This window comes from Ixodes scapularis, unplaced genomic scaffold (genome assembly GCF_016920785.2).
Source record: "Ixodes scapularis isolate PalLabHiFi unplaced genomic scaffold, ASM1692078v2 PGA_scaffold0__279_contigs__length_252992795, whole genome shotgun sequence".
In the NCBI taxonomy this organism is placed as follows: Eukaryota; Metazoa; Arthropoda; class Arachnida; order Ixodida; family Ixodidae; genus Ixodes; species Ixodes scapularis.
Genome location: NW_024609835.1, coordinates 75,262,644 through 75,286,955, shown reverse-complemented (window position 1 = coordinate 75,286,955; position 24,312 = coordinate 75,262,644). Strand labels below are relative to the sequence as shown.

The following is a 24,312-nucleotide window of genomic DNA, read 5'->3' as shown; positions in this document are numbered from 1 at the left end:
AATCGAGATAAACATCTTCTAACCTATCCATACTTTGCAGTGCATTGTATTCAGTCGCCGGAAATATGCCAGTTCGTGATATTGATCTTTCTTTGTTTTCGGCTTGAAGACATTGCTTTTGAATACAGTACAAGAATGGGAAGGTGGGCACTCCCGTGCGTTTCAACATCTATGTCCCGGATCATATCAGAAAAGGTATTATTGCGAGCAAATTGTTAGGTCCAGAACGCTCAAATAACTGCATCCACGAATGGTTTGTGAGCCCTTATATTTTTGTCAATGATGTCTCCTTTTATTTTACCATGTTTGTCACATTGCATACCTCCCCATAGAGTATTACGTGCGCTAAAATCGCCACACATAACGAACGGACTATTAACAGCATCTAAGATGGACGGGATATCTTTTTCGGGGATAGCTATAGCTGGTTCGATATAAATGCTAATTACGCTCAATACTTTCTCACCAAACAGGACTTTGCATGCAACATATTCTGGCCCATCAGAAGATGTGTATAAAAAGCTCGAATTGTATTGTTTGTTCACACAAATCAAGGCTCGACTTGGACCACGTGAATGTTTTGAGCTGTATAAGACATAGCCAGCGAGTCTGAATGGGTCATCCGCGTATCCTTCAAAAATTGCTATAACAGGAAACTTAAATTCGGCGACGAGCTTCCTGAAGTCGCCCATTTTTGTACGAAGAGAATTGTCGTTCCACTGAAATATTGTCGTTCGGCGACATTCTTCATTCATTTACATCGACCTATTCGAAGCCAATAAAAGTGGCTCCATAGCTAGAAGCGTTTTTACCTTGGAGATGTTTAGGGCATCGGGAATCGATTTAACGACTGCTTTCACTGCCGGAAAGACAAGTTAGAGAATCAATTGTTGATCTATCCCTTGGCATGGTGGGGTGACTGGTATGCCTGTACCGATGATGGCCGTGTCACAACTGGTCGACACTTTTACATGGGAAGTTGAGGGTCTTGAAGATCTGCGGGCAGCAGATGCAGTAGGCACCGGTGACCCTGACTGTTGAGATACTCTCTGTCAAATTGTTGCAGAGGTCATTGGATCACACTGAGCTTTCTCACTTGTGGTAATTGCCTGTTTCTTCTGCGGTCGTAGCAAATCATGCGAGTACATCCGTTTTTTCTGAGGCGTTGATTTTTCCCCTTGACTCGGTGTTTCAGGCTGGTGTACCGTCCCTGGATTCAGAGGTGGCGATCTACGACTGGGGGCGCGACCGTTCAGTATTTTCTGTTTCCTTAGCACGGTGTTAGCTTTCTTGCTGGCGCTGGCACAGCCGGCATATGTTGCCGCTTGAGAACATCCGCAATATGCGCAGTTTGGTTCACAGCAATAGTTGCAGTCCTTGTGGTGATGTGGACCGGCACAGATCTTGCAACGTCTTGTGCTCCGACAGTTTTCTGTGATATGTCCAAACCGTTGGCATTGGTAGCATTGAATTGGGGCGCTAAAGTATTCCTCCACAGGGTGGCTCGTGAAAACTAGACGCTCACGACTTGGCATCGGACAATCTTCTATAAAACTAAGAATCACGCAGTCCTTGGGGTGAGGCGTTGAGTTGCCGTCCTCTTGTCTTCTGTATGGGACCTGCCTTTGTACGTACGTAACACCTGCATCATGTAAGTACTCCAGAAGGTCGTTGACTATGAACTGTAGTGAAACTCCTTTGATTTTTCCTATGTTCTCCGAATATGACTTCGGCGTGGATGGCTTTAATTCGAAAACCGTGAGAGAAGTAGTCGCTAGCAATTTATTCGCTGCAGGTAGTGAAGCGGCACTCACTGCGAGACTACCATCCTTTGTGATTCTGTGAGACAGAATTGCTTCTTGTGCGATCCCAAGCACCTCGTTTGCCAGTGCATTCGGATTTACTTTCCAGAACGAGAACTCCTTGGAGTTCGTATAAAATATAATTGGTATTCCTGCCAACCTGTTCTTCTTCTAAGTCACCTGGATGAATCCGGTGTCGTCATCTTCAATCATGTCTTATTTCAGTTCGTACGTGAAAGAAGCACCTTCGGATGAAGGGTCGTTAGTTGATGTCTTTATGAGTTTGTGTGATATTTTTACCCGGTGGTCTTTTGGTTGGAATGTCTGGAGCCTCGGCGTTGTTTGCAGTGACTGATGTTTGTCTGCTTTCCATTAATAAGCTTCCAGGTCTTTTTAAGGAGGTAGAGTCGCCTTGCTCTTCCGGGAGAAGTTGAAATCGGTTCTGGTACCACGTTGGTCGGTGTGCTGACATCTTGAGCTGTCGCTTGTTAGAGCTCAGATTTGTGGTTGGGGGTACTGCGAAATACTCTGGAAGCTATCGTTCGCAACGATGCGATGTTGTGTTTTATTAATAATATGTTTCAAAAAATCGAGGAGTAAACAAAACCACGGACCATTCAGAAGCTTCGTCGTCTTCTTCACGGGTAGCTTTATAGCGACGTTTCTTGTATAGCGAGATTTTGCTCAATAATTGGGGTTGTGTGGATATTTATACAGCGCGTAGTTGGTCAGCCATTTCAAAGTTTTGATGAATCACTCGCTGTAGATGACCAATTTAGCCAGTGTGGTACAACCGCTAACCTGAGTCTTTAACGTGCACCACGCCGTATAGTTTACGACCGCACGCCGGTACGATGCTCATCCAGATCGAAACGGACAGGGGTGGGGATTGAACCCAGGATCCCCGGGTTCTGCAGCGCGAGCTTTTGCTCCACGTGCTCCGAGCTGCTGTGCGCTAGCCCACTAAGAAACGTAAGAAACGAATCGTGTAACTTGTATCAACAATGTCTTTCTTTAGAGTGCGCTGCAAAACATCCCAAAAAAACACTGCATCCCAGCAGTGGATAGAAGCGTGCTCTACTGTTTCAGGTGTTTTACACAGGGTACAGTTTTCTGACCTTGGTACGAATAGTCCCTTTTCTTATAACCACATTGTGGTAGGCAATACGGAGCAATGCAGTTTAAAAAAAAAAAAAAGTTTCAGCCGCAGCGGGAATTCACATTTTCTTTACCCGACGTAGTACATCTTGGCCGGGGTTATTATCAAGCAATATGCGATACATTGGCGCCACATATGTTGGGCTTCCGGCGGAAAATACAACAAAATCTGGAAGAGAGGTGCCAGTCTATTTTGTATGACTTCTCGAAGGAAGGGATGTTCTTGGTCTCTAAGAAAAAGAAATCGTGAAACCAATTGGCGTATGAATAAATGAGGAAGGCCAAGTCCACCGTCAGACACACGACGAAACGAGTCGCGGCGCATAGGTTTCCAAGAAGACTTCCAAACGAAAACAGCAAACACTCTGTGCACCTTTTGAATATTAGTCCGTGCACAGTGAAGGACCTGCAGGACATACCAGAGCTCGACCACTAGAAATACGGTACAAACTGTCGATCGTGCAAAGATTGACAAATTCCTGTGAGACCAACTCTTGGCTCGCCTTTCTATGGCACTCGCAACTTCGGACCAATAGAATGTGCTGTTCTGGAAGTGTCTCAAGGGCACTCCCAGGTAATCGCAAGGAGTGCAACTCCACTAAATGCATTCGTATTGTTCTGGTGCTGTGGTCCAAGCACCATGCCAGAAACCTCTGCACTTTTCGATATTTAGTGAGGCTCCAGTAGCTTCGCAAAAGCGGCGTGTGAGCTCTATAGCGTGGGTCACGCTTTTCTTGTCCTTGCAGAAGTAGGCTACATCATCTGCGTAAGCCTGGACTTTAATTTCTGTTTTGCACAGAATGTAGCCCTGTACTTGCTCACTTCTCTTTATACTTTGGCACAAGGGTTCAAGGTATAACGTAAAGAGCGAGGGGGACAAAGGACAGCCTTGCCGAACCAAAAACGGACTGGAATGTTCCTTGTGACGTTATTGTTTATGACTAAGCTCGTGTAGCAGTTACTGTAAGACATTTTGACGCCTTGAAATATCATATTTCCAACGCTAACATATGAAAGAATTGTAAAAAGCACGCTATTACAAACACGGTCAAATGCTTTAGCGAGATTAATCTGAAGTATTGCAACTTGATTACTGCTGTCGGTTACACATTCCAATGCACTCCTCGCAATGTAAACATTTGTCTGGATTGCCCTAGCACGAATTCCACATATCTGGTGATTCCCAACTAGATCGCAAATGACACGTTGTAATCTATTAACATTTTTTGCGAATATTTTGTAATCTACATTGCATAACGCAATTGGTCTATAGCCCGTTACATGTAAGAGTTTCTGCTTGCCATCAGTCTTTGGAATGAGAATAGTATATGTGTACGCAGAAATGAAGGTGGAAGGAGAATTAGCCTCATAGGCCTCTTCAAAAATCCCTAGCAAGATGGGACATAAGAAATTTTTACGCAATCTATAAAATTCTGCAGTGAGGCCATCTGGACCTGGTGTTTATATGTTTTTTTGTTATTTGGAAGGGCATCCACGGCCTTTTCTATTTCAGCTACGCTGAAAGGTCCCTCCGACTTTTTTGTGCACTGTTGATTTAACTGGGGCAGTAGAGATACCAGTTCTTTCAGATATTCATTATCTTTCGATGTTTCGTTATTGCCAAATACCTTCTTGTAATGTTCACAAAACGCATTCACTATAATCTCTTTATCTTGGATAAGCACGCTATTTTGTTCTATTTTATGTATTTCTTTCAACATCGCATACCTTTTCTCCTCCTCCATTGCCTTTTTTGTTGGCTGTTCTTCCAAGAAATATTTTTCAGCACGCGTGCGCAGAACCGCGCCCTGGTAACGTTCGTGATAAAATTGATCTAACTCAGCTTTTATGTGAGTTATATTGTCACGGGTGGTGACCAATAAACAAGAAATAAACAGGAATAAATAAACGTTTAATGTGGCGAACTTGTGCCAAAAATAAAAGGGTACAAATGATAATAACAGAGGGTCGCGGGCGTCGAGGTCGGCCTAGCAGCAGTCGAACGCTGGGGCGAAAACTGAGTCCGTTCGCCTTGCGGAATCCCACCCTTATGGGTTCTGGATCGTTCGGCGTAGAAGGTTCGGCGCGTAGAACATTCTACCTCGAATCAGCAAGACGGTTCTCGAATTCACCAGAACATCACATTACAGTGTCAATAAAAATGTGTAGCCGCGGCCAGGAATCGAACCCTGGCCTTCTGCGTGTAAGGCAAGCGCGATAACCGCTAGGCCACGCGCGCGCCGCCTACTTGGCCAGCTGCGCGCGCGGCAATATCTTCTAAACCTTGCCCAGGATATTTGCATTGAAGTTCAACCAAGACGCGCAAATTATTTTGCAGCGTCTTTTCTGCTTCAGGCTTCTGAAATTTTATAATACTACCTCTCTCAATTGCCAGCTGTTTGAGTTCTTGCTTGAAACGCTCCCATTTAACAAATATATGCTCAGTTGTGTGTCCTATTTGCTGGAGCAGATCGGTCGTACTAGCCAGAAACTCTTCATCTTTTAGCCGTTGGTTATTAAGCTTCCATAGCTTCCAGTTTGTATTTTTATTTCTACGTTTATGACCAGCAGTTACTGATACCATGCAGTAATCTGTAAAAAATACTGGGTCTACCGCGTAACCATTTAAATTTTCAAACAGTTCTGTGGAGCAGTAAATTCTATTTAGCCTTGCGTGAGATGAATTTTGAAAATGTGTGTATGGAAGCTGTTTTCCGCCTAGCTGAAATGAAGCAGCATCGAAAAGATTACTTTCATCAACTAAATCTAGCAGCAGCCTTGCGCTCTAGTCAATTCGTGCTTTAGTTGGAGCTCTGTCAGCTTCATCGCAAACACAGTTGAAATCTCCTAGAAGAACTAACATCCTGTCACAAATTAAATAAGGTCGGAGTTGGCAAAAAAACCTTACTCTGTTAGCAACCTCATTTGGCGCATAAACACATATGACTCTCCACCTTGTGTCAAAGACTCGAAAATCGCACATAATGAAGCGGCCACAAAGGTCTGTTGTGACCATTAATTCAGAGAGGTGAAAAGACTTTCTAATGTACAATAAACAGCCACCACAAAGACCAACAGCATGGCTCACGCATACTTCGTAGTCTTGCAGAAAATATTGCAAGGCACGTTCTACCTGCTCATCTGGCGAAAGCTTTGTTTCCTGTATAGCCAGAAAATCAATTTCTTTATCTTCGATTAGGCGCTTTAAATGATACTGTTTTTTTCCTAGAATTAAAACCCTTTACATTTAAAGTCGCAAAACGAAGGCCATCAACTAAGGGAAGGTGAGGGGGAGTGGGAGGAGGAGAAAGAAGGGAGGGGGAGGGTTTTGCTTATACATGAATGTCTAGCGTGAAAGGGTGAATTTTCGCTTACTCGCGACGGTGCCAGCCGGCACCTCTTTTTTTCGCTTGCTGTCATTAGCATCCTTAGTGCTGACTGTTGTGTCCATTTCGGTTGGGGGCTCCTCCTCGCAATCCGATGACTCGTGGTCTTCTGTTGTAGCTGCTATCTGCCCAGGTACTTTCAACGTTTCCTGGGTGTCTTCCTGCTTGGTCTCCTGGCAAGCTGTTACAACTGCTTGCGTGGTCGCGCTGGCTTGACTCCCAGAAAGTATTTTGTCAGTTGTGGACTTGCTGTCATCAGAACTTGGAGGCACGGGGTTTTTTGGCCTCTCTTGTGAGGAAAGGACCTCACCGCTAGCGTCTACCACTTCGGTGATGTCACTCAATAGTTCCGAATTGGCGTCTGGTTCAATGAGAGAACCTCACAGCAAGGTTGCATAGCTACAGTAGCACTCATAACTTTCATGACCAAATCTGTTGCAACGTGCACACTTTGGAGTACCAGACTGTCTACGGATGTGGCCGACCTTTTTGCATCGTAGACACAAGGGTGGCCGTCCGGTCATCATACATGGGTAAATTACTCTCAAAATGTAATTTAATTACAATTACAATTACTTAGCTCCAAAAGTAGTTTAACTACAATTACAATTACTACTACGCAAAAGTAGTTCATTGCAATTACAAATTACTTTTTAAAAGTAATGCAATTACTTTACAATTACTTATTTCTGAGTTACCCCCACATTGGACCATATAACTGTAAACGAGTTATATGGCCGCTGTATAAATGTCACGCATTGTACTTTCCTTTTATGAAATTTGTTAAATGGATTATAGAACTTAATAGTTTGGACTAATGAACTCCTGCGTTCATATATTCTCAAAACATAAAATATGGCGACAAAATTCACAGGTGCGAGGTGAATCTCCTTAGAGCTTACGCAAATGGTATCCAAGTCAAACCAAGAAAAAATAAACTTAAAAATAATACAAGGAAACAAATATGCGAATGTACTGGTATCATAAAACTCACGTAAAAATGGCTAATAAGAGAAACTTGTAAACGACGTCAAACATTTAAAGGATACGACAACTTACGAAAACATTTCAGCCACGATGATTCGCTGCCTCTCCCTGTCTGTGGACTTGTAACATGCCGGATGTGGGTAACCGTAGCACACGAACTGTGGTCGCTTCCATAAAACTAGTGTCACAATAGCAGCAACTCTATTGCCAGGGATTCTGGGTTAATTCAGTGCACGGTAACACCCAAAAAGCTCCTGAGATAAATAATAAATTTAGGATCGTCATGTAGCTAATCATTAGGATAGCAATGATTGTATCGATGTTATGCGTCTCATAAAGAAGACCGATTTGAATTTAGCATGGCAAAAACAACCTCGAAAAATTCATCATACACTGCAAACGACTTTATTTTCGCGAATTTCGCGAATCGCCTACAATTCGCGAAAAAAAATGTAAACACATTGGAATCTATATCGCGACCGCACCGCGTCGCGAAAATTAGAATCCGCGAATTATTCCAAAACTGCGGCCTCTTGGACGCCTCGACTTCACGATTTACTTGAGCGCGTTTCAGCTGGAAGATATAGACGAGCTATTATTAATATTTTTTTTATAACTGTAAGTATTATTCAAAGTAACAAGAAAGTTGCCTACCTGCAAGTGTTTCCGCAAATTGGAGGTCGCCTTTCGGTTTATTGAATTTGTTTTCAGAAACGGTCCGGAGAGTTTGCTCCTCACGATTATAGTTTTTTACATTGGTGCTAATCTGTTTAGAGAATTTTTCGCAACAAGGCCCCGGCAGCCTTTCCTTTTCCATTGTAGATAAGACTGTTGCAGCTTCTCAATGCAAAGCAGCACTGCGCGCCTCGGGGCGGTTCCACAGGCCAAGACGAGAGGACAACGCGTGGAGGGTCATGATAGAGGTGTAAAAACAATGTGCAAGCCAAGCCCTCTATAAAAAAAGAAGCCTTCAACGAACAACAAATGCAAAAACAAGCTCCCTACAGCTAAAGCCGCGGTTTGTAAGTTTTGGAATCTCGTCCATTCAGGCTGACAAACGGTTGAAAGGGTTAGGTAGAGCGAACACTAAATAATGAAGATTTATACAAAAAGGTAGACGAGGATTGGGAGAAGGAAGAGCAGTGTAGCAAGAACAGTTGGAAGTAAGGCAGGGTGAGTCGTGTTAATGAGACTTGCAGCTTCTTTGCTTCTTCGCCTCGATGTTAGAGTAGCACGACTTACTGTTAGTGGTATCAGCGTACGAGATAGAGGAGAAGGATGGGAAAAACTCATAAAGAAAAGAGAATAATTTCATGAACAAAGAAGTTCCAAACTTGACTGAAATATGTAAGCGAATATGCTAGCGGCGAAGGCGCGTAAGGAGAACCTCGAACCTCCCCGCCTCGACCGGATGATGTGATCGGAGCCAACCAGCTCAACTTCGACCTCCGATGCCCCCGTGTGGGAATGAGAAATAAGAAAGACCCCTAGAAGCGGGAGCAACAGGAAGCAAACGAGACGAAGAGTCAGATTCAACTACGACAGGAAGGAAAACGGACGCGAATGTAGCCCTCATTTATCAAATTATTTCTCAAATTCTTCATTAAATCGTTTTACAGTTTACAAAATCCTTCATTTCGTTCTAGCCCTGCCTTTCTTTCCCATCCCTCTTTTCCATCTTTTTTTTTTTTTTAGCAGGTTGGGAGACGCTCTCTCCTCTGTCGCTTTGGCTGTGCTGTCGTCTCCGTGGCCAGGGGGGAAAAGCGCCGCCGCCACAAAATCTTGCAAAAGTAATTGTAATTGTGCCTGAAATTTAGCAATTACTGACGCTAGAAAGTAATTAAATTACAATTACAATTCCTTTTAGCCAAAAGTAATTATTACAATTACAAATTACCAGGAAAAGTAATTAAATTACAGTAATTTAATTACTGTAATTGAATTACTACCCAAGTGTGCCGGTCATGACCACAAGACACTGGGAACCGACGACTTTGAGCAGATGAGGCACGTTTTTTGTTGTCGCTGTGTCATGTAGAGTCAGACAGGCTTCTCTGTTCATTGTTTCCATGTTCTCCATCCCTGGAACTCGCCACTTTTCTCGCGTCACGCTCCGCACAGTCCCACAGGGCGCCAACGCCTCAGCAATCTTCTTATCTTCTAAATACAGCGGCAGCCAGAGAAGCTTGATCTTTACATCCTTAGATTTCGGATCTATTATGAGACATTTCTTTCCTTTCACATTGAGTTCTTTCACCGCTTTCAGCCTTTCCGCGGCTGCGGGGCTTGCGAGCGTTGCCATCCAAAAATGGCTCATTTGAAACTGCCCCAGGGACATCACTTCACTCAAATCGATTACACCCTTCAGTCCATCGCGAACGTCTATTGCACGGTAGGGCCGGCCTGTAAGGTAAGCATGGAGAAAGACGGAGTTGAGGCATAAAGCTCCCGGAGGGAAACGAAGAAGGAGAATCCTGTACTCATCTTGGCTTGTCGCCTGCGCCCGGATGTCCTCTGGGCCTTCCGGTGCCGTCGTTGAGTTGTCCGGGTTCATCCTTTGAATGTCGTTATTAACGGTTAGACCTGAAGTAGAAGGGTTTCCTCGGCCTGGGGCCGATTGTTGATTTTCACTGGAGAACATGAAAATACGTCCGTTCGAAAACGGCGTCTTCTTCTTTCTCCTCGGCCACCGATCCCCACCTTTTGCTATGCACACGCCGGCGAAACAAGCGTTCATATCTTCGTCCCTCCACCACATGAGGCGTCGGTGCTTGGAGACATTGAAAAATAATTTTCCTCTTTTGAAATACGCAAGATGAACAGTATAATTGTAAGAGATCCGTGGCGATGGGCATTATTAATTGATAAGTTCATTGCATACACAGTGCTAAAGACGCTTATATTGGCGAGGGACACCTTCAGTACGATGAGGCTTCATGCTTATCTTGGTGCGACTGGTTCAGAACGACCCTCTCAGAGCTTCGAAGATTTAAAGGGGCCGAGGTTGCGATTGCCATAGCAACGGAGGCTGATTAGCCAATCGCCTTGTAAGGTTTTGGTTGTCTGTATGTGAGTATTTGTTTGTTTACGGGGGGATCGGTGGCCGAGTGGGCTGAAGCGCACACCCAGCTCGACGCGCGTGGAGCGAAAGCTCGCGCTGCAGAACCCAGGGATCCTGGGTTCGAGCCCCACCCCTGCCCGTTTCGATCTGGATGAGCATCGTACCGGCGTGCGGTCGTGTATCACTACTGCGTGGTGCACGTTAAAGACCCCAGGTTAGCGGTTGTACTGCACTGGCTAAATTGCTCATCTACAGCGTGTGACTCGTCGCAACTTTAAAATGGCAGACCAACGACACGCTGTATAAATATCCCCACAACCCCAATTATTATTTTGTTTGTTTACGGCTTGGAGGCATGGAAGGCAATGGTGCTACTTTCCCAGTATTTAGTGACTTTATAGTGTGCACTAGTTCGCTCGTCCGCCGATCCGGTTTTTTTTTTAATAAATTTAATACATAGAATCAAAACGTCGAGCTCTGGTTGGGATGATTAGTGGGTACACCTCAAGCTAACTTCCTTTATCTCCACTTCACTCGTCGAACGCGTTAGAACGCAAAACACCGACGCCCGGCGTTTGGCTTTCGCATTCAAACGCATTCGGCGAGTGCAGTGGATGACAAAGGCAGCTAGATTTACGTCAATACTCACCAATCATTTTAACCAGAGCTCGACGTTCTGACGTCCCTGCGCGCTCTCGTCTCCTTCTCTCCGTCAGTTTCTCGGTGCATTAGCAAAACATTGGCTACATACTAAGCTTGTGAACTTGGACAGGAATCACTTGTAAAGAGCTGCGTAAGATCTCGGGCTTTGATGTCTACTGGTCACTACTTCCTTTGTGTTAGTGAGCAAACAACGCAGTGCTTAGTGCCTTGTAGGGCAAAACTATCGGGGTCATGAAGATCTGCACTGAGGTAGCCGATTTGCATTGAGTAGATTATAAAGAAAATGCTGCAGCACTGGCTTTTTCTGTTCTCTGTTATGACTGACAGTATCAAAGTTCCCCATATCTGGCTGGAAAGGGCAGCTCACAGCACCTGCGCGTCGGTGTCGCTCATTGAGGCTGGTCAATGGTCCTGGCATTGAAACTTGACGATCACAACAGATTTGAATTCCTTTGAAAAATGAATGCAGTTAGAACTTAAGTCCCCTTGCCGCAGGTGGAGCTCTCGTATCAAGATGGGGCGCGGGTGTGCAAGATCCCCTTTCCGCTCGTGCCCCTTGGCCGAGGCAGAATTCCTGCGAAACAAAATTTGTTGCCTCAGCCTGAAACTTCTCTTCATCCGGCAGGTCGGGGGCCTTGTTCACTTGTCTTATACTATTGACTGCAAGGGCGACATGATAGATTGAGGGGGCCCCTCACGGAGTACCCTGGGCAAACCGGGACCTCCTTACCTCTACGAGTTTTTTATTAGAAGGTCTCGCGAGGGCGACATTCATGGGCGCCGGAAAGATGCGCTTGTTGGTCATTACCACCTCATCGAGGGACGTGCACCGCTTGTTGCTGGCCGTCACCTCTTGTATAAGCTTTGCAATATACTCTGGAATTAAAGCACCTGCATGATGGCATCCCGAAATACACATAGCAAGGCATTCAGTCTGGATTTAACAACCACACTTACCATAAATTGGATCTGTTTTTTTTTGTTTTTTTTCACGTGCTGTAAAATGCGCCTTTCGTACCTTCGATGTGGTCGCCGTGAAACGTGGATGGCCCTGTTGACGGTTTGGCAGCGGTCAGTGATTTCCTTGTAGTGTAGGATTGCAAGTCCAATTCTGCAGGATAAAATATTTCATTAAAAATTAAATGTGCCGCTATATGAAGTATTGCATTTTCTGGCCTACAACTATCACCCCCCCCCCCCCCCCTCTCCCCTACAAATGAATGTTTTCACAAAAAAAGTATGTAAATCTGACCTTGGTAGCAATCCCCATGACATATTTCAATTTTCGGTGCGGTGAAACTGGATTGATAAGACTTTTCTACCTCATCGTCACTGAATATGTAAATAACCTTAGTTTAATGATTCAGAGGAAGTTTCCTATGCCTGGGAATCGGCTTGATTTGAGTACATAAAAGTGCCATAACGATACCGTCGGAATGTTCCTCACCTTCTCCACTGCAAGGAACAGGAGGGTGTTCTGATGCGCGTTGTACATTTGATCGTTCATGACCTTGACATTCATGTGGCGCAGCATCCGCAGTGTTCTTGTGACTTTGCCTCCAGAGAAGAGCAGGTGGCTGGTCAGCAGGAAGTTTCCCGCGTCTCTTTCATTGATGATGGGCTGACTGCTCCACTCCTTCACATGCTCGAGAGGGCAGATGCTGACCATGGGTGTACCAACCCGGGGGAGGGGGGGAGGCAAAGGGGACACTTGTCCCCCCAGTTCTCAAAGTCGGGGGGCAAGGCACGTGTTCTGCCCCCCCCCCCCCCCTCCCCCCTCCCCCCGAAACAGCCGTCACTGGGCAGGGCAAACACTGGCCGGCGGCACCCAAGGGATACCAAGGGCACCGCCGCCGGTTTGGTTTGTTCCCCCACTCAACAACAAGTTGGTACGGCACTGGACCATAGTGATGAGCGTGCCCTGGCTCGTGATGTCATTGTGGAAGGATCTTGAGCACCCGTGGCACATCCTGAAGAGTCCTCGCAAGCAGCTCTCAAAAACCAGAAACTGGCGTCATTGTCTGGGGCTGGTGGACTTCATTGACGTTTGCTCATCACTGAAATATGATTATGTAAAGCGCTATTCACGAGTTCTAGGCGCATTTACGCTTAGCTTACCTCCCGAAACCTTCGACAGAGCGAGATGGAGAGTGTGTCGCATCAGAGTCTGGCATGCTGCTGTGAGCAGGAAATATGCAGTTGTGTGGCGCATCGCTGCTGCAGTGGGGGGAGGCAGAGTCGAAAGAATCGAACAATACTGGCTCCTCCGTGACCAGAAAAGCTGCCACCCCTCAAGGGACATTCTGATGCGGCAGTCCAGCTGCTGAGACTTGGGCCTGCAAATGTGCACTTTTATACTCCAATGTTTTTCACAATGCTTGAATGATACAATTTGGGCGATCAATAGTTTCTGACAGTACCACGAGCGCAGCAAGCATTCAAGGCACTATGCATCCGTGCAGTGCTGTAACTCTTGCATGCTTTGAATGTTCTGCATTCAACAAAGACTGAAACTGTGTAATGGTCGAGCTTTCGTATTTGCTTTATAACTGTATAATTTCCGTTTTTGTTACTTGTTTACATAAGACCATGAGCAAGTACCCAGTCAAAATATGGAGATAATCAGGTAAGACTGGGAAAAGGGCGCTCCTTCAGTTCACGATATATAAAGATATGTCCTTTGTATATTTTCCAAATGTTACAAAATTGAGAAGTGGGCGATTGTGGAATGGGCGGATGCTCAATATTTGCGTTAACCGAGCAATATCTCTTCGTTCAAGTAAGCACATGCAATTGCGAGAATGCTAAAGCCGCTTTCATGTGCACAATGCATGTGGTTACAAGCCACCAAATCGATACACTATATTGTAAAAGAACTTGTTGTTGGGCTAGTTGGTGTTGACTGAATTGAACCATGGTTAAAAGCGTTAAAAAAAGACGTACACAAGATATCTTCTATCTTGTGTACGTATTTTCTTAGCGCTTTTATCCATGGTTCAATACACTATATTGTCACGAATAAAAATATAAACTTGATTAATAAAACTTGAAATGAACGTTTAATGCGGCGAACTTGTGCCGAGAAACATAAAGTAAAAAAGACCGTGCATACTTTGACGGCGACGGAAGGACGACTGACTCAATCAGCAATGCAAAACTCCTTTTGTAAGTACGCGGGTATCTAGAGGTTTCCAAGAACGAACAAACAACAAGATTCGCGAGTCATCTGGAGCATTCCAGTCGTGCAAACAAAAGAAAGAAAAAAGGCTCGAGGTACACCTGAGCACTTCTTATGAGTTGTGGATGCGAAAGCATGCACGCCGCTCTTCTGCTCCCTTCTTTCGTCCGTGCCGTACTTGGGTCGACGGTGGAGCGCGCGCGCTCTCCTCGCCGCGCTGACCTAAAAGGCGTGGAGCGGTGGAGCCGCTGCCTCTCGGGCACGCGGCGTCATGGGGTGGCGGCCGTTGAAACTGACGCGCAGCGGCCAATGGGAGCCTCGCCGACGCGCGTCAACCAATGGGACCGAAGCCGAAATCCATCAGCTTTACACCGCTCCTTTGGGATCGGGGAAACTGAGTGCCGTTGTCTAGTCTTTTCGCGTGGTTTATAGCTGGGAGCTGGCTTCACTTGGAGAAAGGATTTAAGGTGCCGTTTGGCGCGGCTTCAAAGCTGATGACGTCGGCTCGCTCAATAAAAAAAAAATCCTAATGGTAAGAGAGTTGTTCAGGCTGGAGAGCGCTGTCAAGGTTTCAGTTTTCCATCATTCCGTCTCCATGACTAGCGGTAGTGTCCACAAAGGAAAGTCGAAACTCTCCCCGAGGTGCTTGCGAAGGTTGGAAGAAGAGAATCTCCCGGGCTGCGTACACTCTTTTTTTTTTGCAGTGTCTGCAGTGAGCAGTGAAATATCGTCACAATGTTCGAGAAAATCAAAGTACAGTTCATAGCCGGGTAGCGGTAATACCTGCCGTTCGTCACTCATGACAACCTCTCGTTTGAGCGGCAACGGTTAATTACTATCGAACTATTTTCCTTCTTTTTTTGCGACGTTCTCTCAGCTGACAGCAAAGGGCTACACCGATGAACAGACGGGCCCATACAAGGTGAACGAGGGGAGCAGAAGGCTAAACCATTTGTAACTGAATAAAGGGGAAACGACCTTGTATTAAACAAGGTAAAGAAATTAGTGTAAAAAAGGAAAAAATGAAAGGACGTTTAGAATTTTCTGTAATGCCAAATTAGAGCGCAGCTCCTGAGGAGGAGGGAAAGGTACGAAGGGAGGGAAGGGTTCCGGGGGGAATCCCCCCCCCCCCCCCAAAAAAAAAAAATGTAACAAGTTACAGTATCGGATAGAAGTATCGCGATACCACCCAAGACTGCTGTTTTCTTGGGTGGCGCCGATCGCGGGTACACTCCTAACGCCGGTTATTTTCACTTAACTTTTTCCCGACTACATGCGGCCGTGTCGGCACCTTTCCCCCCGGAATGGAAAGGCCGGGTAAAAAGGATCGTGCGTTTTCCTGTTTTTTCTTTTTCTTTTCTCTTTATGGAACAGTACCGCCTAGAGACCCAGGACAGGACGTCCTCGCTCGCGTCCCTAGAGAGTCACTAGACTTCCCTTACTACTCTGAAGGACGAAAGCGAGGACGTCCTCGTTCTTAAGCGCTTCTTCTCCATCAAAAAGGAGAAAGAAAAACCGGGAAAACGTACGACACTTTCTCACCGGCCTTTTCATCCCGGGGGAGTAAGGCGCCGACACCTCCGCTTGTAGCTGAGAGAACGTTGACCCCCAAATAACAAGCCTTTTACTTAGTATGTATCATGATCATCTGGTGGGCTAGGTGGTTGATCATATTGTTAATTCAATAATACTTAGTATGTAGCTTTGCCGATCGGCGCGACCCTCCACGCTTGGCTCTTCGGTCGAACCACCCACTTACAAATGGTTGCGATCTTAAGAGCGGTGATGTTGCTTGAGCAACACATCCTAAGTGAAGAAAGGTAAAAAAAAAAAGAGCGCAGGCGAGCTGGTGAATGACATCCACAACAACCCTAAAACGTTAGAAAAAAAAAACGCACAGAAGTTGTGTTAAAAGCGTCGTTGTTCTGTTTCCCCCCCCCCTTTCCCTTTTCCCTATGTCTCAGGGTTACTAGGGATGACATCGTAAGTGCTGAATTTGCCTGCGTCACTAAAGGAGGCGACTCTGGGGCGCAGATTGGACACAACTGCGGCGTAATTATTCCGCTGGGACGTGGTGTCACTGGGGTCAGCAACCCCCCCCCCCCCCCCCCCCCCCCCCCCCTCCCAGAAGGAACTCGTTTCGGGGACCTCGAGGTCGGGTGCACGGGGGACGGTATGTGTGACAGGCCCAGGGTGTAAGATAGACAGGTGGGGAAACGGCCCATAGAAGCCTACCGCAGCACCGTGACCGGATTGTGTACTCGTCTGCTTGCGGGTACCCCCGATATGCGACAGATGGCGCTGCGGCGAGAGGAAAAAAATCGGAATCGGATTTGCATGGAACTCTATGGGAGAGTGCGGAAAATAAACCGAGAGCACGACCGTCCTTCATTAAATATCCACGAGAAATCATCTCCGTCGGTTTAGCCGGTCGCCACCGGTCGCCCACCCGGAATGAGAGTTCGCGGTGCTCCACATAGATGGCGCCACAAAAAAAGAGAAACCCGAGAGGGACACAATCCGGTCGCTCATTTGGCTCTCGTTTCCCCACCTGTCTATGTTACACCCTGGACCAGACTTGGACGTAGTTCAACTACTCTACTTAAACTACTGTAGTTTAACTACTTTTTCGAGTAACTTGGTAACTTTCAATTACAACTTGATTTTGGTAATTAGTAGTTTAATTTAACTACTTTCTTCAGGTAACTTCTACTCAAATTACTAACTACTTTCGAAATTATATAGTGCTAATTTTGCCCATCACGAACGTTTGAGCGCAGAAATGAATAAGACGCCGGCAGATAAAGTGGCATTCCCGAACAAGGGGCCCCCTAGTTCGGGAAGGCGTCCTTGGGCCAAGGTGGCGACGAGCAGCCAAAACATAACACCGGCACGCACGAATTCAGGAAGAGATGCTTAACAAGCCTTGGTCGGGTATTGACCTAATCCGGTAATGCACGCAGGCGCCGCGTTTCCAGTTGCAACCGTGAAAGACGGGTACACTCCGAGAGTTGTTTTCGTGTTGTCTGTCTTTAGCGGAGTTCTGACTCAAGCGGTAGGTTCCACGGGAGGCGCCACTGGAATGACCTCGCAGCTGGGCGCCTGTTCCTATGGTCGCCTTGTCGTCAGCGCATACGCCTTTGCAAAGCCGGACTCCCCCGCGCACAAACCCTGGCATGGATAATCCGTTCATGGGAGCACGTTCCCGCTTCCAGCTGCAACTGTATAAGAGCGACGATGCTTGTTCATGTAATCCTTCGCGTCCTTCCGACCATCCATGCCTGGGAGACCTCCTCTTTGTTAAAACGATTTACTTGTCAGGCGTGTGAGGCGCATCAGAATATTGTAGTCACCGGCGAGGATTGCGAGTTACCCTTGGGAGATCATTTTGTTGGACCCGGCGTCAGCGGCGAAGTATACTTCTTTTCATCTTCTGTTAAACCAAAACAATTTTATTTTCAGTAGCGTAGCAGTAGCACTACAACGGGAGGCGCAGTCGTTCGGATGATCTCATCGTCGTGGCGCGAGACTTGAACCCTTGAAGGTCTGGTGCACTCGCTCAGCGTACACTCAGAACGACGTCGGAATAAAGAGGGACCAGTCATAACAATCTCAACTTGACGAAGAAAGAAGAAAAAAAGGAGGAAAGTTTGTTATAAAAGACAATCTACCCGAGGCAAACCTCACATGTTTCGTCATGGACACCTAAGATGCCGACACTCGCTTACCCGACCCTGCGCAGCCGGTTTCTCAAATTCCACGCTGCCGTTCCATCCAGCCCGTCGGTGGAACGTCTATTTAGCTTGGCTGGGGAGGTCCTTAGAAGGAAAAGGGGAAAACTCTCCTATCAAGAACTTTGAAAGTCAATTGCTTCTGCGAGCGAAAAAACTATTTTGGCGAAAACGCAAGCCATAAATAGACTGCATTTATTTTAGGCTCGCAGGGTTTTTCATTGATCAAAACTGCTGTTCATTTTGCTACCACAAAAATATAAAAAAAGTAACTTCGAAAGTAACTTCAAAGTAACTCGCTACTTTTTACAGTAGTTAGTAGTTTACTCAATCACTATTACAAATGCGTAATTTCTACTCTACTCCAATTACTTTTAACGTCGATACTCAGTAACTTAACTTAAAGGGGCACTGACACCCCAAAGGTCGTATTTATTTTTATTGTCTAAAACGATGCAAGTTGCAGTCATAGACACGCAAAAAAAACCGCATCGCGAAAAAAAATTTTCTCGCGCGCGCGCGCGCCTTTTTAATTTTGCCGTTTGATTTTCCCGCCTCTCGCCTCCTCGCTTCTTTTGATCGGTGACGTCAAAAATCAGGAAATTTAGAAGCTTTGTAGGCGACATCTCTATAACATTTAATAACGGCAATCGTAAAACATGTTTTTTAACGCAATTGCGAACGCACTACGGCCCTTCTTTTTGAAATACCAAAAATCGGGAGTTCGTTGTGGTGCCGTCTTCTGGATTTGTATCCTCCAACGGAAAACAGGCGACACCGCTCAAACCCGGTCCGCCGTAACGCCGCCGCTCACTCCTTTCCTCCTCGCTTTGGGTCGCCATGGCAACAGCAGAGAGTGGTGAAAGAAAGTCGACTCTCAGGTCTCCGCGATTTTTGACGTCAAGGCACCGGCGCCGATCGCGCGGGAACTTCGAATTCGACATTTGGAAATTGTTTTTTTACTTCACAAATACTGAATTCCCAAATTTCAAATTTTGAGGGTAATGTCCCGGCATCGTTTTCAATCGTTTCGGATAATAAAAAAAAAATATGATTTTGATGTGTCAGTGCCCCTTTAACTATCTTTTTTGAGTAATTTGTACATGTCTGCCCTGGACAGGCCCGTTGAGCCCCCCGGGACGTGACGTGACGTCACGTCCCGGAGGCCTGCACGTGCGCTGATTGGATGCGAGTGGCGCGTCAGCGTTCGCGTGGGCTCTTTTCCTATCATAGTCCCACGCGAACGCTTACGCGGCACTCGCATCCAATTAGCACCCGTGCAGGCCTCCGGGACCTGACGTCATGTCACGTGACGCGCAGGCAAGCTCTCTAGGAGGTGCTCCCAGTTACCGCAAATAGCCGATTCACACGACGGACTGATCCGCGGACGGATTGATCACGTGACGACATATCCGCGGTTCGTCCGTCTCCCAAGCGCATCCACACGAGGGAGACGACGAGCAGACGCCAGCGAGGACGGACCGAACCTGTTCGCACCCCACAGTACCGCGAAACTCCAACATCGCACAGTACTACCGTTGTCCAAGAGAGAAATCGACGGTTGCTACCGCGATAAAGAATCGTTCGCCGCTGCAACGTACAGATCGAGAACAAAACACCGGGACAGGCTTCGCGCGAAGCGCCACTAACTTTACTAACCCAAAGCATGACAGTGACACAGGCATGATCCTGCCCGAGAAAGCTTCGGCGTAGACGTGACGAACTTCTGGGCTCGCTGAGGGGCGTTTGGAGATGCCTTCACACACTCCGCGCTCGTGCACAACACTCAAGCACACCACATCCACAAGAGAAGGCTTGCTCGGTGAAATCCTGATTGGACGTGCAAGAATTATCGCGCCGTGCTAGACTAGTTTTGACGGGAGCTTCTTGACACGGACCCGGAGGAGCACCGGAACCTGCATACCTGCGTCGCGTCAGCCGGACAAAGTTTCTGGAGTTTCTCTCACGCGTGGAACCAAGAATCGTACGACAAAATGAACCAACGAACGCACAAAACACAACGACGCGCCATTTTTGTTTTGAACGACCAGAAGCAAAATACCAAGAAAACCATGTACCGTTGCCAGACTAAATGCTTTCCAAGTCAGTCTGCCGCCAAACGTCCGCGAGTGAAAAAGGCGCTCGACTTTATCAGTCCGCGCCTCCGCGGAGGAGGCGCGGATCGCAGGAATCGGTGACGTGCCGGTCACGTGGTACACGGTCCGCGGACGAAAATCGCGATTTGGTCCGTCGTGTGAATCGGCTAAAACGGACGAAAAGGGACCTCATCCCCATTGAAATATTTATAAGATCACATAACTTCTGAATGAGATTGCGGTTAGTGCTGAAACATCGGCATGGAGGTCGAAAATAAGCGTCGCTGCTGAGAGTGAAACATTTTTATCGAATATTTTCGCTCCCCGGTCTAGAATTATCTCAACTTTGACTCAAGGTGCCCCTGGCTCCATGCAACATGCAACCGGTTGATGTGGATGAGTGTCAAGTGTTATTCGGGCCAATTTAATTAGTTTTTGGACGAAAAAAATCAAATCGGAATTCAATTTGGCACTTCGCGCTATTCAGCAGGGCTAGCAGTGCGGTGCCTCCACCTTGTGGCTGCCAGGTTAACTAAAACAACTGTTGAAGCTACGGAGAAGATTGCACAATCTGCTGAAACGTTATGAATGCCCAAGAGTTTCAGCAGGTCAAAAATAATTACTGATATGGAGAATGAAAGTACACTTAACAACTGGTCTATAATAAATTTACAAAAAGAAACCTTAAAAGAAAATAGTTTAATAAGATTTGTAGTGCACTGGCAGCTCGCCTTGTTCAACAACTACATACACCCCGTAAAAATGAATTGTTTTTTTTTTATTTTATTTTAATTTTATTCTACATTTAATAAGCCGGACGTTGATCAAATCAGGTAGGATTTTAAATCAAAACCGAAACTTCCAAGCGCGCACAGCGTGTTATTGGCTTTCCAACAGATGGCGCCACGAGTAAAGCCGGCGTCGCCGGCGTCACCTTCTGCAATTCACAACGTGACGCTGACCGCGTTGACGGCGGCTGCTGCTGGCCGTCAATGGGGAAGTCCGAACAATCCCGTCTGTGCTTGGCGAGTTCGACAAACTTTCCCGGGTTCCTGAGTTGAGACGCAGCGCTCCCGTAGCGCTTTACCGAGATGCAAGAACCGAAGGCGGGATGACCGTGGTCTCCTAGGCAAACCGTACGTTTTGTTTTGTGTTACCGATCATAAACCCCCGCTGCGTTACCAAAAATGGCATTCGGCCCGATACAGTTTGCCCGCTTGCGAATGACTCAAAAAGGGTGTTGCCGGCTGATCAGTTGACAAGCATGCGAGTTCCGTCCTTCCTAGATATCGGCCGATACGACGAGTTGCTTGGGAACTGACTGTCAAAGTGCATTGGACGAACGGTCTCAAAGTACCAGCGAATCGACCATGGCTTTCTGTGTAGCTTGCTACAGGCACATATTTGCAACTTACTCCCCGTTTCTCTAAATGTTCTTTATGTATAAGTTGCTTGGGTTTCGTCAGACGCGAGATCAGAAGTCCAAAGTACCTGTCTGCCTGCATTGTGCCAAATAGCGTGTGTGAAAGCTGTCCGGGAAGCGTATATCAGCTGTTCTAATTATTTCCTCTTTTTTTTTTTTTTTGCGTTTGTTTTTGCGGTCTCGTCGTTTGCCAAGGTCGACTTGTTATACCACCATGAAGTTTATATCCGCTTGTTATTTGCCGTCTCTGTAGTCTCCTTTGCATTTACGTTTGCATACATTTGCAACTCCTTTGCATTTGCGTCGGGAAAAGAACTTTTTAGGAAAAGAAGATATTTATTTTTATTTGAACTTCGCTCGGCGTTTATTCAAAACTCACACGAACGCCTCATCTACGTGCATTTCTAGGCAGTCAAATTTGTACTAAAATTACCGATTTGATAGCTTTCCACGTAATTTACAACATCTGTTTTAAAATCGCTTCCGAGCTTGGTCAGAACTCACGACCGGCTTGTATGTGTGAACATTAGTTCTACAATCGACGCATAGATGGCGGTTGCGGCAATGTATAGATCCTACTTAGCAGAAACAAACGAAAAAAAAAAACGCCCAAACGTAATACAAAATTTGGTGAGTCAGGTAGGTAAGGGGAAGCCACAGAGGAGATACCCAGAATATTGATCACTCTCCAGGTGTTCTGGGCGCGGCGTGGTAACTGTCTCCGAGCGCGCTCAGTGCCCCTGGTGTCTTTCTCGTGTACAGACGGCCCCCGTGTCTTCCAAATACCTGCCAGAATGGTGTGTGTCACTCACATCTTTTGACATAGGAACATTTTGCAATTGTTTCGTAGTAAATGAAAACCCCTTTTTTTTTTCATATCATGTGCGTTAGCTTTATATTGTCATCGTTCACTTGCTTTTCTTCATCCAGGCAGGTGGCGGGCGTCTTGCCTCAGAAGGTCGGTATGGATGGAGACTTTTCTGAAGCTGAAGACACCAGCAGCTCTTCAACAGAGTCTGTGAGTTGGCAGTGATTTTGCTTAAACAGCCTTTCACTTCGCTTTAGAAATGTGAAAATCGTGGCATATCTTTTATCGCACTTTGTGATCACAGTGATGTGCAGCTAATTCTTCTTTTTTTTTTTTTTCTTGTTTAGTGTTATGCAGGTATTGATGGTAACTTTGGTAAAATTCATACAGAGTTACTTTGTTTCTTACGACAAAGCATTGTTATTTGTTTCTTGAAGCTTTTGAGTAGAGCATTTGCGGTGATTTCATTCTCTAGGAGATAAGCCCAAATAAGATCATAGAAATATTTAGTCGTAATCTTGATCTCACTTTATAAAATGCACTGAAAGTCTTTCACGAAAATGAACCAAGATCATACTGTTCTTCGCAGAATGTTGTTGCTCTGTGTGTCCAGAGCACCTTTCTTTAATCTATTTTTTTTCTTTTCCAGAGCCATCACAACTACAAGGTATTGGAAAGACGAATCTACCGTCATAACACAGCTCGAAGGCGGGGAAGACATTTGAGAAACAAAGAAACTCGATCTACGGAGGATGCTCGGACGTGTTTGTTGAACCAGCAAGCTTTCGCTGGCATATTTGCTTCCAGAAACATGGGTTTGAAATCAGTAGACCGACCACCCACTCCGAGTCTGTTTGGGAATCCTGCCATGTCCCTGGTGAGCGTGCTTGGCGATCCGTCAGTGAATGTAGAACAGTTTGTCCGTCCAGCAAGTTGCAGAGTGGGAAGCGCTGCAAACTTCTCACCGTGCCCTGTCAAGGGTGAGTTTCCTTTCTTTATCTTTTTATCTTCTTTTCTGCATTTGCAATGTAGTTTGATTCAGCCTGCAAATCACAAAATTCACAGTGCCTCATTACAGCCAGAGCAATGTAGCTGGAGAACTGTCTGCATTTTTTGTACCCTAGTGCTGTGTGCACCACGGTCTGCCTGAATGCTCAATTTAATGGGCTCTTACATTTTGCTTGGGGCTGTTATCCGTTGTTGACAATAGACTGTTGACAATTTTATCCTTTGTGGAATGTCTGTATGTGATGTGTAAGTGCAGTTCACACTCTCAGGAGCTCAGAAGTCAGGCGTGAGTGAACTACAAGCAAAAACCAATCCCCCATTTAAGCTGGCTGCTTCGTGCAGTATACTGCCATTAATGGGCTAGCTGTGGTAATGGTGACGAATATTGCAAATTATTCCAAAATTAACAAAGCTAGTGACCATCTTATGTAGCGTGAAGTTTTCAAGAAGTGTACAAAGGTAACTAAAGATCTTTTTCTTAAAATATTATAAGGAAACAACTGTGCGGATATTTTTTTGTATAACGAGAACAATTCTTGTGTATTGCTATATTCAATTTAGCTACTTTAAAGGAAAAAAAAAAAGAACATTAGGCAGTCTTGCAGTAGATGAATGAATCTAGATCTGTGATAGCAGGGAACTCGCAGCATTACATAATGTTTTACCTTGAACTTTCTTTGTGTACAGTCATTAGTCCTATAGAACTAATAGTAATGGAGTGGACAGACAAACATGCTTGTAGTGCGGTTGCATCAGCAGTAAAAATCTTCTTAACAATTTTCTATAACGACACTGCATGATGTAAAAAAAGAAATTGGCTATTGTAAGGGGTTGGAGGAGTTTGATGTTCATAAATGTTGTTATTCAAGCTTCTATTAAAGGTGAAGGGTGAAATAACCTTTTTCTTAAAAATGTTATTGACATTTCTTGCAAGACCTATTGATTTTAATCCTGGATAGACTTAAAGTCTTGTGGCTCGCAGTACAATGATATTCAGCTTTGTTTATGTTC

General features: G+C 45.8%; 1 protein-coding gene across 4 annotated transcripts in view; it reads left to right on the top strand.

The window, feature by feature from the left end:
• Positions 1–20,967: 20,967 nt before the first annotated feature.
• LOC8039012 overlaps positions 20,968–24,312 on the top strand; it is a 154,380-nt gene continuing 151,035 nt past the window's right edge. The window contains exons 1-3 of one of the 4 annotated variants that reach the window (XM_029966623.4): positions 20,968–21,198; positions 22,416–22,503; positions 22,943–23,273. In XM_029966623.4, coding sequence (XP_029822483.2) covers positions 22,450–22,503; positions 22,943–23,273 — 385 coding nt within the window. In that variant the 5' untranslated portion in view covers positions 20,968–21,198; positions 22,416–22,449. The remainder of the gene's footprint in view (positions 21,199–22,415; positions 22,504–22,942; positions 23,274–24,312) is intronic. The other 3 variants (XM_029966625.4, XM_029966626.4, XM_029966624.4) reach the window with 3 other exon arrangements.